This window comes from Erpetoichthys calabaricus, chromosome 11, assembly GCF_900747795.2.
Source record: "Erpetoichthys calabaricus chromosome 11, fErpCal1.3, whole genome shotgun sequence".
Lineage (NCBI taxonomy): Eukaryota > Metazoa > Chordata > Cladistia > Polypteriformes > Polypteridae > Erpetoichthys > Erpetoichthys calabaricus.
Window position 1 is genome coordinate 163151537 of NC_041404.2, and position 21909 is coordinate 163173445.

The 21909-nt window shown below is 34.1% G+C and overlaps 1 protein-coding gene across 2 annotated transcripts in view; it reads left to right on the forward strand.

The window, feature by feature from the left end:
- The window catches only part of baiap3 (BAI1 associated protein 3), a 163590-nt gene that overhangs the window by 101153 nt on the left and 40528 nt on the right, over positions 1-21909 (forward strand). For both annotated transcript variants that reach the window (XM_028814468.2, XM_051933963.1), the window contains exons 4-10: positions 66-149; positions 9859-9966; positions 10447-10506; positions 11989-12055; positions 15230-15443; positions 19265-19309; positions 20785-20862. In XM_028814468.2, coding sequence (XP_028670301.2) covers positions 66-149; positions 9859-9966; positions 10447-10506; positions 11989-12055; positions 15230-15443; positions 19265-19309; positions 20785-20862 — 656 coding nt within the window. The remainder of the gene's footprint in view (positions 1-65; positions 150-9858; positions 9967-10446; positions 10507-11988; positions 12056-15229; positions 15444-19264; positions 19310-20784; positions 20863-21909) is intronic.

Consider the following 21909-nt stretch of genomic DNA (forward strand, 5'->3'; position numbering starts at 1 on the left):
TCCCTCATTCCTTTTAATAATACTTTCTCTGTTAAGTGACTACTATTTGTCCTTCTAAATATCAGGTGTCTATGGAAAGCAGACCTCCTCCACCTGAATCAACTGGACAAAACAGAAGTCTACATTACCAAGGCTTATCACGGCGGGAGGTGAGATGAAGTACACATAAATACAACACTTCTAGCAGTCTGAAAGCATAGAAATGTGGAGTATGTATAGTGAGCTATGTGAAATGGCATATGTCTTTATTTGTAGATTATTCCTTAAATACCTCCAAATGTAAATACCAACTAGTTCAACTACAGAATATTGCACAGGGTGCTTCTTAGTAGTATAAAGCTTTCACAGTGGGTTCTAGTGGCCTTGGTTCACAATTGAAATAACTGGGACATACTACTACAACTAATAATAAGATTTGTTTAAATAATAGTTTTCTACAAACGAATGTTAGCAAAAATTGCACACAATAACAAAAGAGATTGAACAATTTTATATTTTAAACAGATTGTCTGTTCTAGACTTTAGAGCCATAATAGCTGATTCCCCATATTTTAACCTAGTCCTGGCATTAACCAGCTGGGTGCTCTTTAATTATCTAAGAGACCTGGTAGAAACATACCTGATAATCATATCTCAGATAGGGAGGAACCATGCCATTCAAACTTTTAAAAACAAATAAAAGTATTTAAAACTAATTCCTTAAAGAAAAATTTAGGTAATTAAGGGACTAGTGCTAGCAGCATTCTTAATGTTGTGGTGAAGTGCAATTGTGCACTTTTGGAGGCAAGTAAAAAGGGATTTACAATCTTCCTGCCTACAAGACACAAAGGCACGAGTAAGCTTCTCACAACCAGTTCTTTTAATACAATTTCATTCTTTATAAATATTAGATAAAATATGCAGTTTTACAAACATTGCTTCAAGCTGAGATCAATACTGAAGACAACTCCTAAATTCTTCACTGAGGTTTATAGTTTTAAAGGGAACATATATATGTAGTCTCTGAGTCTCATTATCAAGTATAAGAAGCTAAGTCTTGTCAGGCTTTAATTGCAAAAAAAAAAAATGACACATCCGGCCTTTAAATATAAGCTAAACAATTATAAAACAAGATTAGATAGAGAAATTGTTGTAATTAATCAAGTAAAATACTGTGACAAACATTAACTCAAGCTGCACTGAGATCTAAAAGAAAAAATACAGATAAATTACATTAATCTTTATTTACTCGAAGAATATTTAGGATCTTCAAAAGTGCCCTTTCACTTCTATGATAACCTTTGAATTCTTACTGAAAATTTCCACTAAAATTAAAATGAAATAATTTACCTGCATGGGAACTAAGAATAGTGTGAGGTCTAATATTTAAGGTTTTAGTTACAGGTTTAGTTCCTGTCACTGACACACCTGGGGCCTCATGTATAACGCCGTGCGTAGAACTCACACTATAACATGGCGTAAGCACAAAAGCGGGAATGTGCATACGCACAGAAAAATCCAGATACAGGAATCTGTACGCACGCAAACTTTCACGTTCTTCCACTACATAAATCCCGATCAGCGTGAAAAGTAACGTATGTGCACGCGCCTTCTGTCCCGCCTCAACACCTCCCAGAATTACGCCTCTTTGAATATGCAAATCAATATAAATAGCCTTCTGTGAAAAGACAATGGGGAAAGCACGGGGGGAAATATAAGAATTTCAGTGAATACCAAGTGGAGGCAAAGGAAAAACGTACTATTTGTTGGTTTAAACAGTGGTATAATCAACAAAAGGAAGTTGATCGAGTGACAGAGTATCGGAAAAACTCGAAGGCTCAAATTCACAAAGTCGCACAGTGCCCGAAAAAAAAGAAATCACATATCAAAGTCGCCGTGAAAAGCAAGTCGTAGCCCACCGTCTGAGTGTCATATGAAAGCTTATTAGGATACAGACAAAACAAATAGGCACACTGTAGGAAAAAAAGCATGAAATGTCAACTTTAATCTCGAAATTTCCACTTTAATCACGTAGTTTATTTTGACATTAAAGTAGAACATCATAAACTTCATCTTAAAATCGTTTATTTTACTGGTTTCTCAAGTAGCAAGTTAAATGCTTTGTTTTGTATTTGATCTTCTATGTGCTCAATGTGTGTGAATCACTACGTGCTTCCGTTCTTTGTCTTTCTCCGACAGGACACAGAATCCATTACATTTGTGATATTACAGCTCTCTGAATAATTAAAATACTGAGATGTATACGTGATATCATTTTCATGATGATAGGAATGAAAGCATGTTATTAAACATGGGAACACGGTGGCGCAGTGCTTGTTCATGTCTCACGCAAGAGGCTTGCTGCGCCATGTGCGACCTTCGATGAAATAATTTATCACAGCAGTACTGTCTCTTTCAAACGTACTAACCTCCAATTCCTGTCCTTCCTTTTCTTTCTCCAAATACCCAATCGCCACACAATCAGCTCTGTAATAGACGTTAAGCCATCTGTAAGCTTAGAACGCCGATTCTTCAAAACTTTTAAGGAACATTGAAATATCTTCGTAGTACATGTTTAATTATTCTATCCGTCTATCCTTCCAGTGTCGCGTCAGCGCAAGAATACAACGCAATGCAGGAACAATCCCTGAACTAGCTAGCGCTGCGGCACCGTGTCTTCACATGTTTAATTATTAACAATACAGATTATTTAAATGAAGTTAAAGTTTTATCTGTATACTATAAGCAACATATTTTGCTGCATTTCATCTTAAAAATGATATTGTCATCATACGCGCTTTATAAAGTGGCGCAGGTTGTGCAGTATTATAACTGTAGTGTCAGTTTAAAGTGAGGTCATTGTACTTATAAGTACAAACAGTTCTACAAGGAGCACTTGATGGACTGATTGAGTGCGTTTATAGTTCTTGGGATGAAACTGTTTCTGAAACGTGAGGTCCGTACAGGAAAGGCTTTTGACGCTTTGTGCCGTGGTTGAGGTAGTGTGTACTTGAAACTGTATACCGATAATTCTCTTTCCGATCAATTGCTGCTGTGATTCACACTCAGATACAGTGATATAAATACTCCGAGTGGTGCAGTGAGAGTAATATGGAAAAAGATGATCCGCAGTGGCAACCCTTAACGGGAGCAGCTGAAAGAAGAAGAAGATGCAGTGAGAGTAACAACGCTAAAGCAGTTATGGTATTTGGAATACTATGGCTATTACCTGGACCATTATATTGCTACAGGTTAATTACAATCAGATGCGTTACACTAATAAACAATATGCAGTTAGTTTCAGTGTATTTATAAAGCCGCGTCAGGAATGTGGGTCTAAGAAAGAAAGGATGAGCACACAGGAACAGTAGCACTGCTTTGACGCTGGGTGCCGCCAGTCTGCAAAACCGAGCGGAGAAATTGCGTACGCCAAGGTATGAGTTACCGTGGAAATGTGCGTGGCTTTACACCAAGTTTAGGTTTTATACATCGCGATTTGAGCGTGGAAAGGTTCGTACGCAACATTTCTGTGCGTACGCACCGTTTATACATGAGGCCCCTGGTGAGTCCAATATATACATGGCCAACAATTGTAAAAATATAGAAAATGTTGTAGCCAATGTGTGAAGGACTTTGGAATGGCATTCTCTAGCATGCAGGGTAGTCTCTTGATGAATAATTTCCATTTCCTTTTAGTAATAATAATAATTCTTTGCATTTATATAGCGCTTTTCTCACTACTCAAAGCACTCAGCAAATGAAGGTTAAGGGCCTTGCTCAAGGGCCCAACAGAGCAGAGTCCCTGTTGGCATTTACGGGATGCGAACCGGCAACCTTCCGAGTGCCAGTGCAATTTAGCATGATCACCCCAACAGTCTTTTACCTTATCTTCTCCTGGTTATTACACTGGGTTATGTTGGTGTCAGTTGGCCAGGCTGCATGTTTCAGAATTTTGGAGAAGATGCAAATTATTATTAGAGTGTGATAGCAGGAAACATTAGTGGCAGCTTTCTACAAATATGAAAACCAAAACTAAGCAAAAATGGCACCTTAATTAATATACTAAACATAGATTGGAATGAACATTGAGGGAAAAAAAATTAAGATTTGAAATGAAGAAAATAAAGAAAGCAAAATAAAAATGTCTGTATCTTCTTTGTGCTTGACTAAAATAGTTATAGATTTCTATGTGTCCACCTGACCAATATTCCAGTACCAAATGCACTTCCCTTATCAATCTTACTCTTTATAATAATATTAATAATAATAATGATGATGATGATAATAATGACTTTATTACATAGCACTTCTCAAGACAGATGGCACAAAACGCTTCACACTGAACAAACAAACCAGAAACAAATAAACAAAGTCAACATAAAATCAGAGGTTTTAAACAATGTTTTGGTAAAGTAAATAAAACATTGAAGAGATTTACAGGTAAGATCCAAGAACATTTAAAAACTCTAGCCAATAAAGGAAGATTTAGAAGTTGATATTGAATCAGCTGATCTAATACTAAGTTGTAATCTGTTCCAAAGTCTAGGTGGTATCACAAAAAACACTTCATAACCTTTTGTCTTTAATCTAGACTTTGGAACAGCCAATAGGCTTTCACCTAATGATTTTAGTTTATATCCACACTACCACATATTCATTTAAAAATCGAGTTTTTTAACAAAAATGATCTCTGTCCATACTGGAGTTTTTGCATCATTTACAAAAGAATTCCTGTCCATATTGAAATGGCCAAAAGCGCATGTGACATAGACTTTCTCCTACACTGGGCATGCGCACACTGGCGAAACTGTGTTTATTGAAAAAATCAGAGGTCCGTGAAAATCAGATTCCTTTGTGCTTTATGCGCTTTTAAAACTATGAGGACTCTGATAGAATGTTCATAGCTTAGAAAAAGAAAGAAATTCTTTAAGGAAATGCCTTGTGTCATGTTAAAACATTGATTACAAATGAAACCAACAATCTTCAAAATTGGTGATGATTGTCTTGTCATTAAATAAAAATAAAGGAAATGTTCATGTGACATTTAAAAAAAATTGTTTATCTTCACGTTCATTTAATAAATTGATAATAAGTTGTCCACAGCAATCGAAGCGCATCTTGTATCAAACATTTGTAAAACTAACTCAACAGAGTAGATAGATAGATAGATAGATAGATAGATAGATAGATAGATAGATAGATAGATAGATAGATAGATAGATAGATAGATAGATAGATAGACAGACAGACAGACAGACAGACAGATAGATAGATAGATAGATAGATAGATAGATAGATAGATAGATAGATAGATGCAGCTATATCTTTGCTTTACTGTCTTGTAATATTGTGAGCTCAGCTGTATTCTATATCCATCCACTTTTTAAGTGCTTTGTTATTAATTTTGTGTCAGAATGCAGGCCTTCTTACTGAATAGATTGAAATTAAGTAATAAACGTTGATTACAGGTTGTCAACTGAGTTATTTACAATTTGATTTTCATGGGGCTGTGAATTTTTCACTATAACGGTAATGCCGCTGGTTATGGGATTTATCATAAAGCTGTAGCGACTGGTAAGTAATTTGCTTTTTATGCATACAGGCAGCATTAAAACTTAACAAAGTACAATTTAGATCAAAACTCTTTTATGCCTGTTATGTTGGAAAGTGATTTTCTTCCATGAAGAGGGCCATGTAATAAGGATGAACTAATCGGAGTACGATTAGAGGGTTGTTTTTGGAAAACTAAATTGACACCCATCCACACCAAAATGGTGACACTATGTTTTCTGAAGGATCTGGCTCTGGAGAACAATTTTAAAAGTTTTCATTTTCATGGGTCAAAAATGATGGAGTACTGTGAATGAAAGGTGAAAATGTAGACAAATGAATGTATTTTAAAACAAAAACGCATTAGTAAGTACAAGTCTTAGTAATCTCACTGTTTGATAATGTATCACCACTTCAGTGATATATGCAGGAGCTAAATAATGCCAAACATTAAAAGTAATCAATAAGATTTTTAACTTTATTTTAAAATTAATTGGAATCTAGTGTAAAGGTGCCAATATTGCAGTAATGTGATCATGTAGTTTTAAACTTTTAGGTGATCTAGCTGTAGCACTCTACACCAAATACAGTTGGGAAAGATAGGCTTAGTTCAGTGTAGCAAAGAAAGCATTGAAATAATCAAGACAAGATGTAAAAAACACTTGTATAACCCTTTCAATATCTTCAAACGATGAAGAAGTTCTGATCATAGCAATGTTTCTCAATTGATAAAAGCAAGGCTGTTCCAGATAATTTGCATGAACAATTGCTGGAGTAGAAATGCACCCCTGAATTCCTGGATACTGATTTAATACTTGTTGCCAAACACTGTAGGGCCTGTTTTACCTGAACTGTATTTCATTGTTGGTCAATTATTAAAATCGTTGTTTTAGCAGAATTTAGCTGAAAAAAGTTATCCAATTTCTTATATCATCTATACACCTACAGAACTGACAAATATTAAACATTAATGGATTTAAAAACAAGAAGGTAGTAAGTCATAAGACAAATAAAAGGAAAACCAATCCAGTGCCATTCGTGATATTCAAACCTACTGTTTTAATTGATTGATCATGATAGCATGATTAACAGTGTCAAAAGTGCATTTAAATGCAAAAGAACTAGAGCAGAAACATTCCACACATCTTCACTAATTAGACCATTTGTATCCCTAAGGAGCGCCATTTCTATAATATAATTTACTCTAAAACCACATTGAAATATCTCAAAAATGTAATTGCATTTAACAAGGTGTGAGGCTACCACTTTTTCTAACACTTTGGAAATAAATGGGAGTTTGGAGAGTAGAGTATAGTTATTTAGGTCTGACTTATCCAGATTCGGTTTCTTGAACAAGGGCTTCACAATAGCATCTTTAGAATAATTCTGAACTACTCCATTGGACAGAAAACCATTCAAAATTCATAAAAGAGAAGAAGCTACAAAATCACTTACTTCTTTATGCAGTCTAGTAGGTATGACATCCAGAGAACAAGAGGTTGGTTTAAATTGATGGATTATTCCAATGAGTTGCTGCTAAGAAATAGATATAAATTATCTCATTAATAATCTATCATGACACTGTACCTCATTATAATTCTGAGGATGCACAAAGCCCTTAGTTTATTTATTTTACTGGTAAAAAAAATTAAATACTGTTCACAAGTAATATAGTTTGACACATTTGTTTGTGAAAAAGGATAGACAAGATTGTTAATAGTTTTAAATAACAACCTAGGGTTATGCTCATTTATTATTAATAAGTTCCAAGAAATATGCTGCCCTGACCATTAACAGCTACATTATAAGTTTAAAATGTTCAGTTAATTTTGTGGCTTGCCAAGCTCTTTCAGCTCTCCAACATTTTCTCTTCAAAATTCAAATCTCCTCACTGAACTAAGGGGCTTTTGAGTGTTCTGCCTTTGACTTGATTTATAAATGTGCAATATATTCTAAGATTGACAACCGTAAATTATTAAAAAATTGATACAGTGGCACTCTTCTTATAACAAGAAAAGGTACCCAGATGAAATCCACACCATAGTTTTCAGTTGACTTCTGTGCACTCAAACAGACTTACAGAAAAATTGGGCGCAGGTGGCGTATGACAAAATTAGAGGGTTTTTATCTTGCTTGGGTAGGCAGTTTTAAAAACTATAAATAAGCACTTTCAGCTACTAGGACAGTATATTTCTCATTTTTTTTAACACTAATAGAAATAATCCACAACCTTTGTTTAATACGGTTATCAAGCTCACACAGAATTCTCCTGCACATAGATCTCCATTCAGTGTTAATGAATTTCTGAGATTTTTCATAAGATTGACTCTCAGAATGATGGCTATGATCTCTCCAGCACTTTCATGAATATAGGTACTGTGGCTTTGACCTCTTGCAATTTTTCACAATTTCAATTAGTTTCCTCTGAGGCTTTGTCCAGCCTGATAACTGCTTCCAAACCTACAACCTGCATATTAGATTCAATACCATCTTATCTTTTTAAGAAACTGTCTCCTGTTTTAATTGGACCTAGTTTGAATATTATCAACAAGTCACTCCATTGTCTCTGTGCCCTCTGATTTTAAAATTGCCATTATTAAGCCATTGTTTAAAAAACCTAACTTAGATCCAAAGATTTTGAATAACTATCGACCAATTTCCAAGCTTTCTTTTATGCCTTAATTACTTGAAAGGGCTGTCGCTAATCAACTTAATGCCTACCTATCTGACAATAATCTTTTAGACAAATTTCAATCTGGCTTTCGGTCCTGTCATTTTACAGAAACTGCATTGACCAGAATATACAATGATCTACTGATCACTGTTGATTCGAATTTGATGTCAGTGTTGCTGCTTCTTGACTTAAGTGCTGCTTTTGATACTGTAGACCATGGCATACTTTTAAGTCGCTTGGAGAAACATATTGGCATCCAGGGGATGATACTTTTATGGTTTAATTTTTATTTATTAAACAGAATTCAACGTGTAAGTTACAACAATACAATCTCTGGATTTTCTGAAGTAAAGTTTGGTGTACCCCAGGGATCAGTTCTTGGCCCCATGCTTTTCCCCATCTATATCCTTCCCTTTGGTAAAATAATTTATAAATATGGTGTTAAAATTCATTTTTTTGCTGACAATACGCAGATATATACAGTATACCAGTAAAGCCAAATTACCTTTACCAACTGCTAAATTTAGAGGCATGTCTGTCAGAAATTATAAATTGGATGTGTATAAACTTTCTGTTCTTAAATGCTGATAAAACAGAATTATTCGTTGTTAGACTAGCCAAATATGGACATCTGTGTGAAAAATTGAGTGTTAATATTGATGGCTGTTTTACCTGTGAAAGTTCAACCATTAAAATTCTTGGAGTAATTTCTGATAATCGTCTCACACTCCAGTCTCATATCAAGGCTTTACCAAGACCACATTTTTTCATCTTAGTAATATTGAAAGAATCTAATCTACTTTATCTCTGCATGATGCTGAAACGTTAATACATGCATTTGGTTTATCTAGACTTAGATTATTGTAATGCCCTTTTCTCCGGTCTTCCTAGTTGTGCTACTAGAAGTCTTCAGCTTGTTCCCAATGCTGCAGCTAGAATTTTGACAAAAACAAAAAAAAAACTGACCACATAACAGCCATTCTAACTTCTCTTCACTGGTTAAAAGTACAAGCAAGAGCTGATTTTAATGTTCTTCTTTTAACACATAAGGCCTTGCATGGAGTTGCACCTCATTACTTAGCTGAGCTAATTACACTGTACACTCTGGTACATCCTCTTCACTTTCTTAATGCTGGTCTTTGGTGATTCCCTCAGTTAAGAAAAAATCATTTGGTCAAAGAGCATTTGCGTATTGTGCACCTTGTCTTTGGAATGGCCTTCCATTATGTGTAAGAGAAGCACACTCAATTGATATTTTTAAATCGAGACTAAAAACCTACTTTTACTCCCTTTATTACAACGTGCCTTAGAATTCAGTCAGGTCTATCATCCTTGAAATATTCCTTATTATGTTATTCCTTTGTTTACATACCTTCACTTTTAAAGTTTTAATGTTATTTTATTTCAATTTTATTAGTTATTATTCCTTTAACATTTATGTTGTTTTATTTTAATTTCTGTTTTTTTTTGCTTATATTATATCTTGTCCTATGTATTCTTCTAATTTGTACGGTGTATTGGGACCATGCTGCATGGTAATTTTGCAGCTTAAATAAAGTTGATTGATTGATTGATAAAAAATAATCATTTTTGTTTCAGTTTTTTTTATGTTTTTAAGGAATGCTCTTTACATGTTTCTGCTTCATATACTGCAGTTAGATCTTCTTTATGAAGAAGCTGTCTACACAGTAGTGAACAGGGTGGGTGTCACTTCTCCAGAATATGTCACAAATGAAGAAGACCTTTTTTCTTATCTTCAGGAGGTATGTATCATTAACATCTTGACAGTGTTAATATCATACAGCAGGAGGTCATGAAAATAATGAATGGGTGGGTGTAGAATGCCATTGAGCTCACAGTATTACAAGATAAAGAGAATGATAGATTTGCAAAATCAGCAGTTTTAATTTAGAAGTACATAGGTAAGAAGTTATTTTGACACTGTGAGGTTACAGAAATATTTTCAAAAAGCAACATTTAAACCATCTGTTGAAAGCAACATCCCCAAGAAAAGTAATATCCAAAAAGGTTAAAAAGTAAAAATATTTAAAGTGTAAAAATTTTTGACAAATTGCTAATCAAGGCCTGCTTTGGTAATAGCAGGAAATATCTCTATCCTCACTTTTTTCTAGTATTTAGTAATAAGCTAAAGATAGGCCTTCAAACAGTAGATGGCATAAAGATTATAGGTTCTACACTTTTTTGCTGGTCATAAGGATTTTTTAACTTTTGCTTTCTTCTAGGTATTTCAGGTTGGTCCAGATGAACATGATATAATTCTACAAAGAGTCAAAGAGGCCAAGGTAACAGTCTTACTGATTCTGACTTTTCCCTGTATTAACTCATCAGCTCAAAGTTTTTTGCCATGTTTGCACAGAACAATGACATTTTTACTTGTCTCACAGGGAATAGTAACAGTAGTACAATGCAAATAATAGGTAGCAATTACAAGGCAGACCGTAAATGCAATACAAGCATACATTGGGTACACTCAAGTAGTTCACAGTATTAACAGGGTCTCTAACAACACTGTTTGCTTTCCTAAGGCAGAGTGTGGTATGCATCACTTCATTACCCTGCTTGCAGTCTTGATTGTACTATCTCAAAGGAGCAAGTAAGAGGTATCCAACCTCAGATACTTGCAGTTTGGGGCTTACAAAGAGTGACTTTTGTACTGTCGCTCTTGATAATATTGTCAAGTCATAATCTCAGTGCCTGATGGGGGCATTACTGAGGCAACAGGTGACCCAAGGTTCTCAAGAAGCATGGCAGCACCCATTACCAAAATAAATGACTTTGAAAATAATGTTACTAATTAACAAGTATATAATAAAGTACCCAAATAAAAAATAAACAACAGAAATTGATTCTCTGGTTAAAAATACCCCAGAATAGATGTAAAGATGAATTTCAAGGCTTAAGGAAAGCTCAAGAAAAATTAATAAAAATGTTAATCTCAGCACTGAGCAGGTGAAGTACTAGGATTTAATGTAGCCAGTGTAGATGAATTCTTCTGTGAACCTATACATGTTTGTGAGCACAGATGGAGATAGCTAGCTTTTCCTGAGATTTCTTAGGAACTAATTGTTAAATGTTGATGTATTATATCTACTTCAGATCATCATCTACAGTGCATTCTCTGTAGATGGGAGTTTAGTCTGCCTCCTGTTTCCAGAATTTTATGACCAGGTTCTTGGCTTTGTTGACATTAAGGGAAAGATTTTTATTATCCACTACTGTGTCACAAGGCAGATGTTTTCTCTGGAAGCCATTTTGTAGTAGTTGGTCATCAGGCTCGGGATAGCTATGTCTTTCCACAAATATAATGATGAAGTTAAAGCTGTGTCTTATTGCATGCAAGGTGTTTTCTATTTCATTTCTGAAATCACATGGATGTGAAAGGCATTACAGAACATTTATCTTTGGTGGATGTTTTAGTTATTCATTTCTTTTTCTTCTTTTTAGCTATTCTTAAACTTGATGCTTTAACCAATAGGCAGCAGAAACTTTTCATGTTGAGATAAGTTAACTGGTGGAGTACAGAACACAGGGAACTCTTCAGAGCACAAACAAGGGATATTTTGTCCATAGATTAGCATGCAGGTCATGTCAGACCAGTGGTGAAACTATAGCCATCAGTTGGAAGGACTTTTTCTGCAAGTTTCTTTATGGTCTATATATATGGACTTGGTCTCATCCATGGTTTTTAAAATTTTTGTTCAGAATTACATTTTTGATAAGTGCATTAGTAAACCTTAGCATTTTCTTTGTTTTCTCCAATTTAGCGCACAAGTTATTCTCTGAAGGTTTCAGTAAAAGAAGGGCGAAACCTGCTGGCAAAAGATGCCAATGGTAAGTTTTTTTCAGTGTTCACTGGTGCTTCATTTTTCATTTATATGTATAACATTTATTTATAACTATTTTCAATGAAATTCTGGTATAGTTTATACTGTATAGTATATAGTAACGTATGCTACTCAATTACTTTTGTCAAAATTCATTAGTGCTCAAGCAACCAAAACACAAGATCTTTCAATACAGTTTCCATCCCAGACATAAGGGAAACACTAATTAAAATAGATTCTTTTAAATAATACATTAATTGTCTCTCTTCCCCACAGTTATCAAAGCTAGCCACTATTTAAGCAAAAAACAATTCAGTGCTTGTAGTACAGTTTGTCTGTAAAGCAGCATGTGTTTTGCTTATCAGAGTACGGGCCCTTCTTTTCACATCTGTCACAAGCAGTATACCTCAGACCCATCCAATATACCTGTACAGTTTCCTCCCCTGTGAAGAGGAAGAAACTTAACTGCCTTTCTGGAGCTCATATTTTTACATCAGTCCAAAGTTATGTGACTTGAAGTTTTCATTTGCCCCTTAGTTGTGACCTTACTGGGTGGGGTTGCTTCCTGCTGGCTTTTGATTTCCTTTGGGAGTGTGCTTATTAATCTGTGCTTTCAGTCCCCTTCTGGACAGAGAGAATAACATGTTTTGAGGCATCTGGAGTCATTTGTCATTTTCTTTGCCTCATGTTCCTGGGGAAGCAGAGCAAATTGTGACAATATACGCATATGCAAATATATGTAAATATGCTGTACATACATGCAAACATATACACATACAGTAAACTGCAAAAGTCTTATGCTAGTTAATAAAAGTATTTTTAAAAGTAGTTATTTTGATGTTAAGTGTTTATTTGCTTGAAAAAACAATATATACAGTAATATAATAGTTAACAGAAATAAATACCATAAATCCAGCAAGAGGCTTGGAAGAATTTACCACAGGACTAACTGAAAAAAATGAATTGCTTAAGTTTTGCACTCTGAGGAAGGCCATATAAATCACTAGTTGTATTTACTTCCCCTATAATTGCAATGGATGATAGAAAGTAATTGTAAATAGCCCTGCCTTGAAAAATTGCCCACCAGCTCACCTGCACTATACTTTTGATTATTGTGTCTTTTTTGCACCCCAATTCAATGGCTTATTACAATATATACAATATACACAAATATTATATATATATATATAAATCCATCCATCCATCCATTTTCCAACCCGCTGAATCCGAACACAGTTCAACAGGGGTCTGCTGGAGCCAATCCCAGCCAACACATGGCGCAAGGCAGGAACCAATCCCAGGCAGGGTGCCAACCCACCGCAGTATGTATATATATATATATATATATATATATACTGTACATACATACATATACACACATACAAATACATATATATGAATAAATACATACATGCAAGGTGATTTTTGAAGCCCAATAAACCACTTCAGTGCTTAAATTACAAACTGCTGATTCATCACAATTAGTTTGGAAAAGTAAAATTTTTAGATCTCCACTCTATGAAAAATGTATAGCTGTGTTTGAATATTTATAGAGAGAAGCAAGAAAATGCATTCTTGAACTTAAAGTTCATTTCTAAAGAACAATGTAGGATAAAAATACTTTCAAGGTTCTTATTTTGGATACTTAGACTACTCAAAAGCTTTTGTAAAATTTAAATCCTAGAAACAGTGTAATGAGCACTCAGAGACAATAGTGGAATGAAATTTGTTCAAGACAGAAATCAGGAGAACTTCATATGCAGCAATATGAAAACACGCTTGTCAGTCATGTAGCATAGATGAAGTAAGAATTCAACTATAATTTTAGAACACACTGATACACCAAGATCTAGTATCTAACCATACAGTATGTTCAAGTTGTAGCGAAAAGCAGGATTTTCTTAATGATGTTCTAAAAACTCCACCTAAATGTTTTGACAATATTACAGAGGCTGTTTTTTGTTGGTCTTTTTTGTCTGGCTTTATATTTTGTCAATTTGTCTGCAGAATTATTCCATATTAGATTGCTGCAAAGAACTGAACTATCCTCCTATGTTCTCAAGATTTCTTTTTGCTTTGGTATGCTTAAGCACAAAATCAACTTCAATTGTACCTGCTGCTGATTGCTGCAGTACAATTATACCCCACACCAACATTGAGTGTATTGAGTGAAGACAGTCCCACAGGAATACATGTCTTTATGTGTCAGTCAGTTTCTGCCTAATTCAATTAAATCTTTGGAGAAAACTGTGTCATATGGTTGGATAACTAGACAAATAAAATACAGACTCCTTTAAGGTCACCTGCTACATTTACAATTCATGTAAACAACAGTTTTGTTCATGTTTTCACAGCACTGCATGATGAACAATGGCTTAGACTTGAACTACCTTCACTTGTCAGTTGTTATGCTCAAAAGCTTTTCAGCATCTATTTTAGCAAGCCAACAACTACTGGTTTACTTTTTTTAATGACATTGGAAAATAACTTCCATATATTTGATATTCCTTTTGTTATTATAATGGGTTTAATATTGTCCATTTTAAGGACCTTTTCAAGGCAGAAAATACTTTTTTCCTCTGCCTCACAGCACCAATCTTTTTCACACTAATCTTACATCTAGTGTGAGTGGAGTGTGTCCTGCTGTCTGCATACTGTATTGGCACATGCTACCTAAAATAGTGAGCAGCACCTTAAAAATGATAAATATTTATTCAGCAACTTAAAAATATCCAAATAAATTTTATAAAGACTTTAATTTTTTTAGTCCTGCATGTTTTGCTCTCTCCATTTTTAAAAATGGAAAGATAAGTGGACTGTTTTTATATAAAGTTACATGGTCATCTTAAATAAACCCACTTTTTTATTAGATTTTCACATTTCATTTCCATCTAAGAGACAAGACTGTTAGATTAACATGTAGCATTAACTTCAATAATAAAAGAAAATGAGCATAAAAACTATGCTGCAAAACCAGAGTGTCATTCCAGCAGCCAGAGTTCTGGAGAAACATCTTCCTAAAAATAAAACCTATCAGCACAGCCACATATGTGGGAAACCCAGCAGAGAGTGCAGGTTGCTCCCAAGAACCAGTGGGATTAAAATGGCAAGGCTCAATTGTAGGGAAGGGTGATTTTTGTGAGATCTTTAGACTCAGTGTTTTGGTGTCTTCAACACACAGGTTACAGCGACCCCTACTGCATGCTGGGTATTCTTTTAGGACAAAGCCCCAAAGACCCAGAAGAGAAGAAAGAAAGAAAATTCAGTTTTCGTAAGAAAAAGGACAAAATTGAGAAAAAATCCAGCATAAGAGAAGTTCTACCAGCAAAAGTTATTCAGGTTACTGAGGTCAAGCCAGAAACGTTGAACCCAGTGTGGAATGAAACGTTTACCTTGTAAGTTTTTAAACCTAATGTTTAAATAATTAATCTCCTCCACATATTCCTAAGATTATATTTACAAAAACATTGATTTTTATGATTGTGTTTATTGCTTATTTGAAGGTTAGGTATACAAGTTGGTTATGGGGACCCAGGGACTTTAAAGGGGAAATTCAGACTTTACACATATTTGCTTTTTATAACTATTACTGGGGCCTGTCTCCATATCCCAAACAGTAATAATATTAGTTGCTTAGATTATTGCTAATTTACATTTTTTCTCTTTAATTGTTATTTTGGAAATGACTAAAATAATGCTAAATATCTTGTTAATAAGTTATTAACAAAATATTGAATGTCAATTATTGGATTAGTAGAAATATTTTATTTTAAAAACCTGTTTCTTGCAAGTGCATATCAACTATGTCTAATTCAGTAAAGACAAACCAGCAAATTCACTGTTGGCTTTCAAGACTGCAATTAAAAGGCAGATTGTTAGAGTATAAAGTGGTAAGCTTGTCACTTGTCATTGCAAAATTTAATGAACAGAAAATATGAAAAAATTGGATTATTCAAAAAATAGTAATATGAAAAAAGTTTAGAAACAAGGTTTACAAAAACTACAGCAACTATGAGAAGCAGGATATGTTTGTAAGGTACTTGGGTAGCAGGGTATAGTTTAAGCTTATCATAGTATGTCTTTTTCTAGGGAGAATGGATATACATAGGGATATTGATACATGTTCTTGCAAATGTTGTAATGATGTAAAATTCAAAATTTCCCTTTTAAACCTCCCTTTTAAATTGAAAGCAGTTCTCTCTAGCAATTTGGATGTGACATCTTACACATTTTAAATTTGACAGGCCTTCTCCCAATGTACTGCTAGTGATTGTTAAAAAAATATATGGTTTGTTGTTTACAAAGCCTTATATTGTAAAGCAAGGCTGGATTCATAATTTGTGTATCTAACTAAAACAACTTCTCTCCATGTCTTTTATAATAAAAATGTGCACCTTTTTTTCTCCTTTCCATTCCATTTTAAGGCTTTAAAGTCTGCTTTTTGGAGTAATTCTGAATTTGTTTCAGTTATTGTGTTAAATCTATGTTTATTATGATCATTTAGAGCTTCGTACTCTGCAAACTATGCCCTATAAGTATATGCTAACTGTATCACCTGATTTTGCCAACGAATTTCCCCAAGTCAGTGGTTCTAGTTATACATAGTGCTATCACTTACTCACATACTGTATATCAGAAGTACTATGTAACTAAGTACTTCTCTGTATGCAGTATTCGTAGTTTTTTAGCAGGAATAATATCATTATTTCACTGGAGCCTAACTCTTGAACATGCTATATACAGTTGCACATGAATAAAACATTCCCTCCTTATTTCAATTCCTGTTTTTGCTACTAAATGAACTTGGCTTTTGTGGAATTATTGCAAAACACAATTATACAGGAAACTGTTCTTTTATAATGAAACAGATAATCAATAGGAATAACGTGAATTTTGAGTATATATTATTATTATTGGATGTTTACAGTTTTCGTTGTTTATGTTGTTCACTCCGTCATTTTTTTTAATGTTTTTTTTGTCAATTGTATGTTTAAGCTTCATTTTTGCCATACCCATAGCCAGACAATAAAGTTCTAATACTTAAAATAATTTTTTATTTTAACTTATTATAAACAGCATTGACCTTTACTGGCTGCACATTTAGTCATTGAATCATGAATTGAATGGAATGTTTTTAATTTTGGGGTTGTTTTTGCTACTGCTTGAAGTGGAAGAAAATAACTGCTATAAGCAATAAACATTTGGAGGTTTCTTACTGTAAATGATTGGGCTGAGGATTAAATTCTGCAGATGCAAAGATGTGAGTGGAGTGTGTGTGGGGGGGTCCCCCCTCAAAGTGGGAATGTTTATTAGAATGAATTTGTAGACTTTGTTGGAATTGCCAGTACTCTGAGGGCCCAAGGGGGTAAATGTTGGTGCTATGTTTGGTTTACTCCTTGTAAATGTATTGCAGTGATCTTTTCATGGGTACAGGAAAGAAGACATGTCAGTCTCAAATGTAGACAACCAAGAAAATAAGTTTTAATGAAGGAGTAAGGTTCAAAACGCCAGAGAAGTAAGGATGTACAGAGAGAACCATTGAGCTTTACTAGCATACAGTTACTCACAGCCCTAGCACCTGGCATGCAGTTGAGAATAACTGCAAGGTGGCGAACCACATCTGACTTGAGCTTCATTTACCTTTCCTTCATGCAGTTCATAGCTCATTTTCCGTGCAGTACATCACCTTTTTTTTTTTCTTATGCAGGAAACCTTCTCTTCTTGACTTGCAGTCAATCCCGTTAATCTTTGTGATTAGTTTTCAGTGCTGAGGCAAAAAAGGACTTGGTGTATTTGCATAGCCTACTCATTAAAGCATTATTATTGAAAAACAAAACAAAAAAATGGGTCAGCTAAATTTCTTTTTCTATAACGTCACCAAATTTCAGTTAAATTAGTCAAAGCATTTTTGAGATTTTTTTCCACAAAACACACAACTTAGTCTCTTTTTGTTGTAAAGGACACTTCCCTTTTTTGACTTGTCCATCTGCCCAATTGGCCTGTGTCAGTGTTCTGCAGCTACCTCTATCTGCATGAACTGCAAGTCATACTTCTCTGTGCAATCACTTTTTAGCACTGGGCCAGAAAAGGACACGGTACCTAAGAATACCCACTTGCCTCATCATTACTACTGACAAATATCAACAAATAAAAACCATGGGTTGGCCAATTTTCTTTTTTCTATAACATCAGCAAATTTCAATCAAATAAGTCAAAGCATTTTGGAGTATGTAGTGTTCCTTTTTTTTTTAAGGTTAACCCAGAATATCGATAGATCGAAATGTCATTTTTAAGCAAAGACCTACTGCCATAGATTTCAGCTTTTTAACTAAATGGGAAGTAGTATTTTTGCTGATGAGTGAGCAAGTAAGTCAGTCAACTTTGCATTTTATAAATATATACCCCTGTTGAGTTAAATACAGAATGGAGCTAGAAAATCAAATAAAGTTATTAGGTGTTTTAGCTGACAACATGTAAAATTGAAAATTGAAAGGAAAAGTGAAAGTTGGCTGGAACAAGATCGATAAGGTATATGTGAGAGATGCCACGGGAGCTGTGAAATGCAGCAGGCAACGTGTGAAATCAGGCAGTTCTGGATCACAGTGACAACTGCAATGAATGGAATTTATACCTAATGTGCAGTTCTCCAATTTTAAAGTATAACTAAAGCTTTCTTTCTTAGCAAGTGACTAAATAATATCAGCATCTAGCCTTTATTGTGAGCTGGTTTTACCTTTTATATACTATATACAAAACACATTTCAGTTCTTTACACACAAGCTGTTTAATGTATACAGTACAGTTCAACATTTCATAGCTTATCTATTACATGCATTGTATCTGAACACAGCACAAGTATTCAGGGTTTAGGGTTTTTGTTTCCTAATGAGCCTAATAAAAAAATAAAAACAAAAATTATTAGTTGTCTAAACATATTGAATAGAAAATTCAATAAATAATTCAAAACCAATTGATATTTTAATTTTGAATAAACAAATGGGAAAAAACATGAAATTTTAAATGTACTTTGCAATCACACATTAAACAATCACTTCCCAGCATATCACTTAAAAATTGTATTTGTATTTGGCTATAGATCAAATAGTTGATTAATACAGTGCTTTTTGAAATAAAAGATTTATTTACATTGATTCTTCTTTAAGTTATTCCTTTATCCAAATGAACAACTAAACTAGTTAAATGTTTTATTTTACAGTGAAATTGATGATGTCTACAATGATCAACTTCACCTGGATATTTGGTAAGACTATCCTTAATTTTTAATTTTAATTTCAATGTAATTTAAATTTTATAATGTGGTACAGCAAATTTCCTTTAATTTCATTAAAGATACTGCTTTGGAATGCTCCTTTTTGTTTTCCATAGTAAATTCAATGAATGTTTCTAGTGAGAGAATTACATTGTTGCAGGTGCAAAGTTAAAAGTTAAGATTTTAAGATAATTAAACAGAAGGGAAAAATTCACACAGAGGTCAAATTGGAGTGCGAAGGATGAAGGGGTTGGGTGACATAAAAAGACAGAAATCTGGAAAGCTTAGCATTGGGATGAAAAGATGAGTCAGTCATTTAGCACCAAGTGAATGTGTTTTAGACAGTCAATACACTTGGCTACTGCTGTTTTCCTTCACACATTAGTTGTTGGTGAATTTCTTTGAAGCACATAAATAGAAAAACTGAAAGACATAAAATATAGAAGAGAATGGACTCAGATAGCTCTATACTTTTAATATCTTCCCTGCTTTTGTCAGTTATAGTTGTACATTTTTCTTAACTGCTTTCAAGTAGTACATCCACAAAGGCTACTGGACATGCATTTAATTGACATTGTCAATTTGGCTGTTGAAGTAAAGGTTTTTGTAGCAGCTTTGTGGGGTCTGACATCAAACTTAATGATTTAAAAAAGTTTGTATTTTATTATTATGGAAAATAATTTCCAGCCCGCAACTATAAATTCTGGCTCTCACATCCCACCTAACATTGAAAAAAATGTGTGATCAGAGTGCTAGACTTTCGCAGCTTGCCTTTAGTGAAGGTAGCTTGTGTTGCTGTTCTCATCAAGGCAGTTCAAATACTCTACTGAGAGTCATTACACATCGCCATTAACAAACAGTGTTGTGTCGATTTAGACTCAGGTACAGAACACATCTATGCACATCCATTTTCAAGTCTGCAAGCAGTCAGTAACATAGCAAGTAAAATTAAAGTGCACAATAAATATTCTGCAACTGAGTACCTACTTTATTTTAAGAAGTCATTTTAATCATTGTAGAAGCAATGTGGAAGAAGAGAAGAGTTTTAATCATCTCAATAAATGGGAAATGGAAGCGCTGCCTGTGTAAATTTTGTTCCTTATTTCCTTGAAAGAAAGAAAGAAAGAAAGAAAGAAAGAAAGAAAGAAAGAAAGAAAGAAAGAAAGAAAGAAAGAAAGAAAGAGAAAATTTGTGTTGCCCATTTATTGGAGTGTTTTTTCTTCATTACTGCACAGTTCTTGGAGTGTTTTTTCTTCATTACCCTTAATTGTGTAAAATGCCTATTTATAATATGAACAATTATCATTAAATTATTTTTTCTCTCATTTTCTTATTTCTATGAGACAAAGTTGTCTTCTGTGTAAGTCTTAAAATAATAAAGGCATGTAGATGGCTTTTATTCCATAAATATATTTTAACAAATTGAAACTTTACTAGGGTTACTAATGCGCTCTGTTTCATTACAGGGACCATGATGATGATGTCTCTGTGGCTGATGCTTGCAAAAAGCTCAATGAAGTGAGTGGTTTCAAAGGCATGGGCAGGTAAACAGTCAATTCACTACAAAATTCAGTTTAATGGGATAGGGGAAGCTAGCTGCCCGAGCATTTGGGTTTACAAGCATAGGGAAAAAAGATGGTCTGAGGATCTTAAAGAAATTACATGAAATGTACACAACACCTAGGCTGTGTGATCTAGCAATGAAAAGGCTTCAAAACAAAAGCTCACCCATTCAAATTTAATCGCTCCCTGTCTGCAGTAACCCTACATAAATCTGGTAACTCCTTACCTATAATGCAAATCCATAACTATATAGGCAAGTTACTTAATTTAATTGTGTTAAATCTATAAGCAAATAATGTTAGGAAGTCATCTTTTGTAAATGGAAATTTTGATAAGTATAAACATTTGATGTTGATATCTTTTTTATCATGCTTCATCTTAATTGCTATGACCTTTCAAAAGTATCTCAACTAAAACCAACTTTTTCCAGTAATGGGGAAAATAAATCAAATCATGAATTGTGTTGTTTTAGTGACGCCCATAATAGCGATAGTGTGTCTTGGCATATATTCTGTAGGTGCCCATGACTGCAGGGGAGAAGTTTAACATCATACCTCCTTGAGAAATCATAGTATTTGGTGTTTTCATAAAGGTTGTGGCAAGCACCCTTCCAGGATCTTCCATTAGTGCTCACTTCAAGTTAACATCTGGTGATTGAGATAATTGGGTATATAGTTTGCATACTGTAATTGTTATCCTCTTCAAACAATTCATTGACAATTCATGCACTATTGTTTAAGATATTGTTATCCAGTAGCAGTGTGCAACCATTAGGAATGCCTCCCCTTTGGAAGAACACAAAAACTGAGAAACGTATACATTTTTAAGTATTTTCTTCGACTTTAAGGAGTGGATTAATATACATTAAGGTGCCTAAACCAGCCAAACACATTTCACTGAGTTGGGCTGGTCTGCATATATATTTTCTTTTTAATATTAAGTGGTGGAACACGAGCCAGAAGTGCATGATTGGAAACTTGAATGAATGTGAAAAAGGATAATTATAAATGCAATAAAGAATAAGTTTG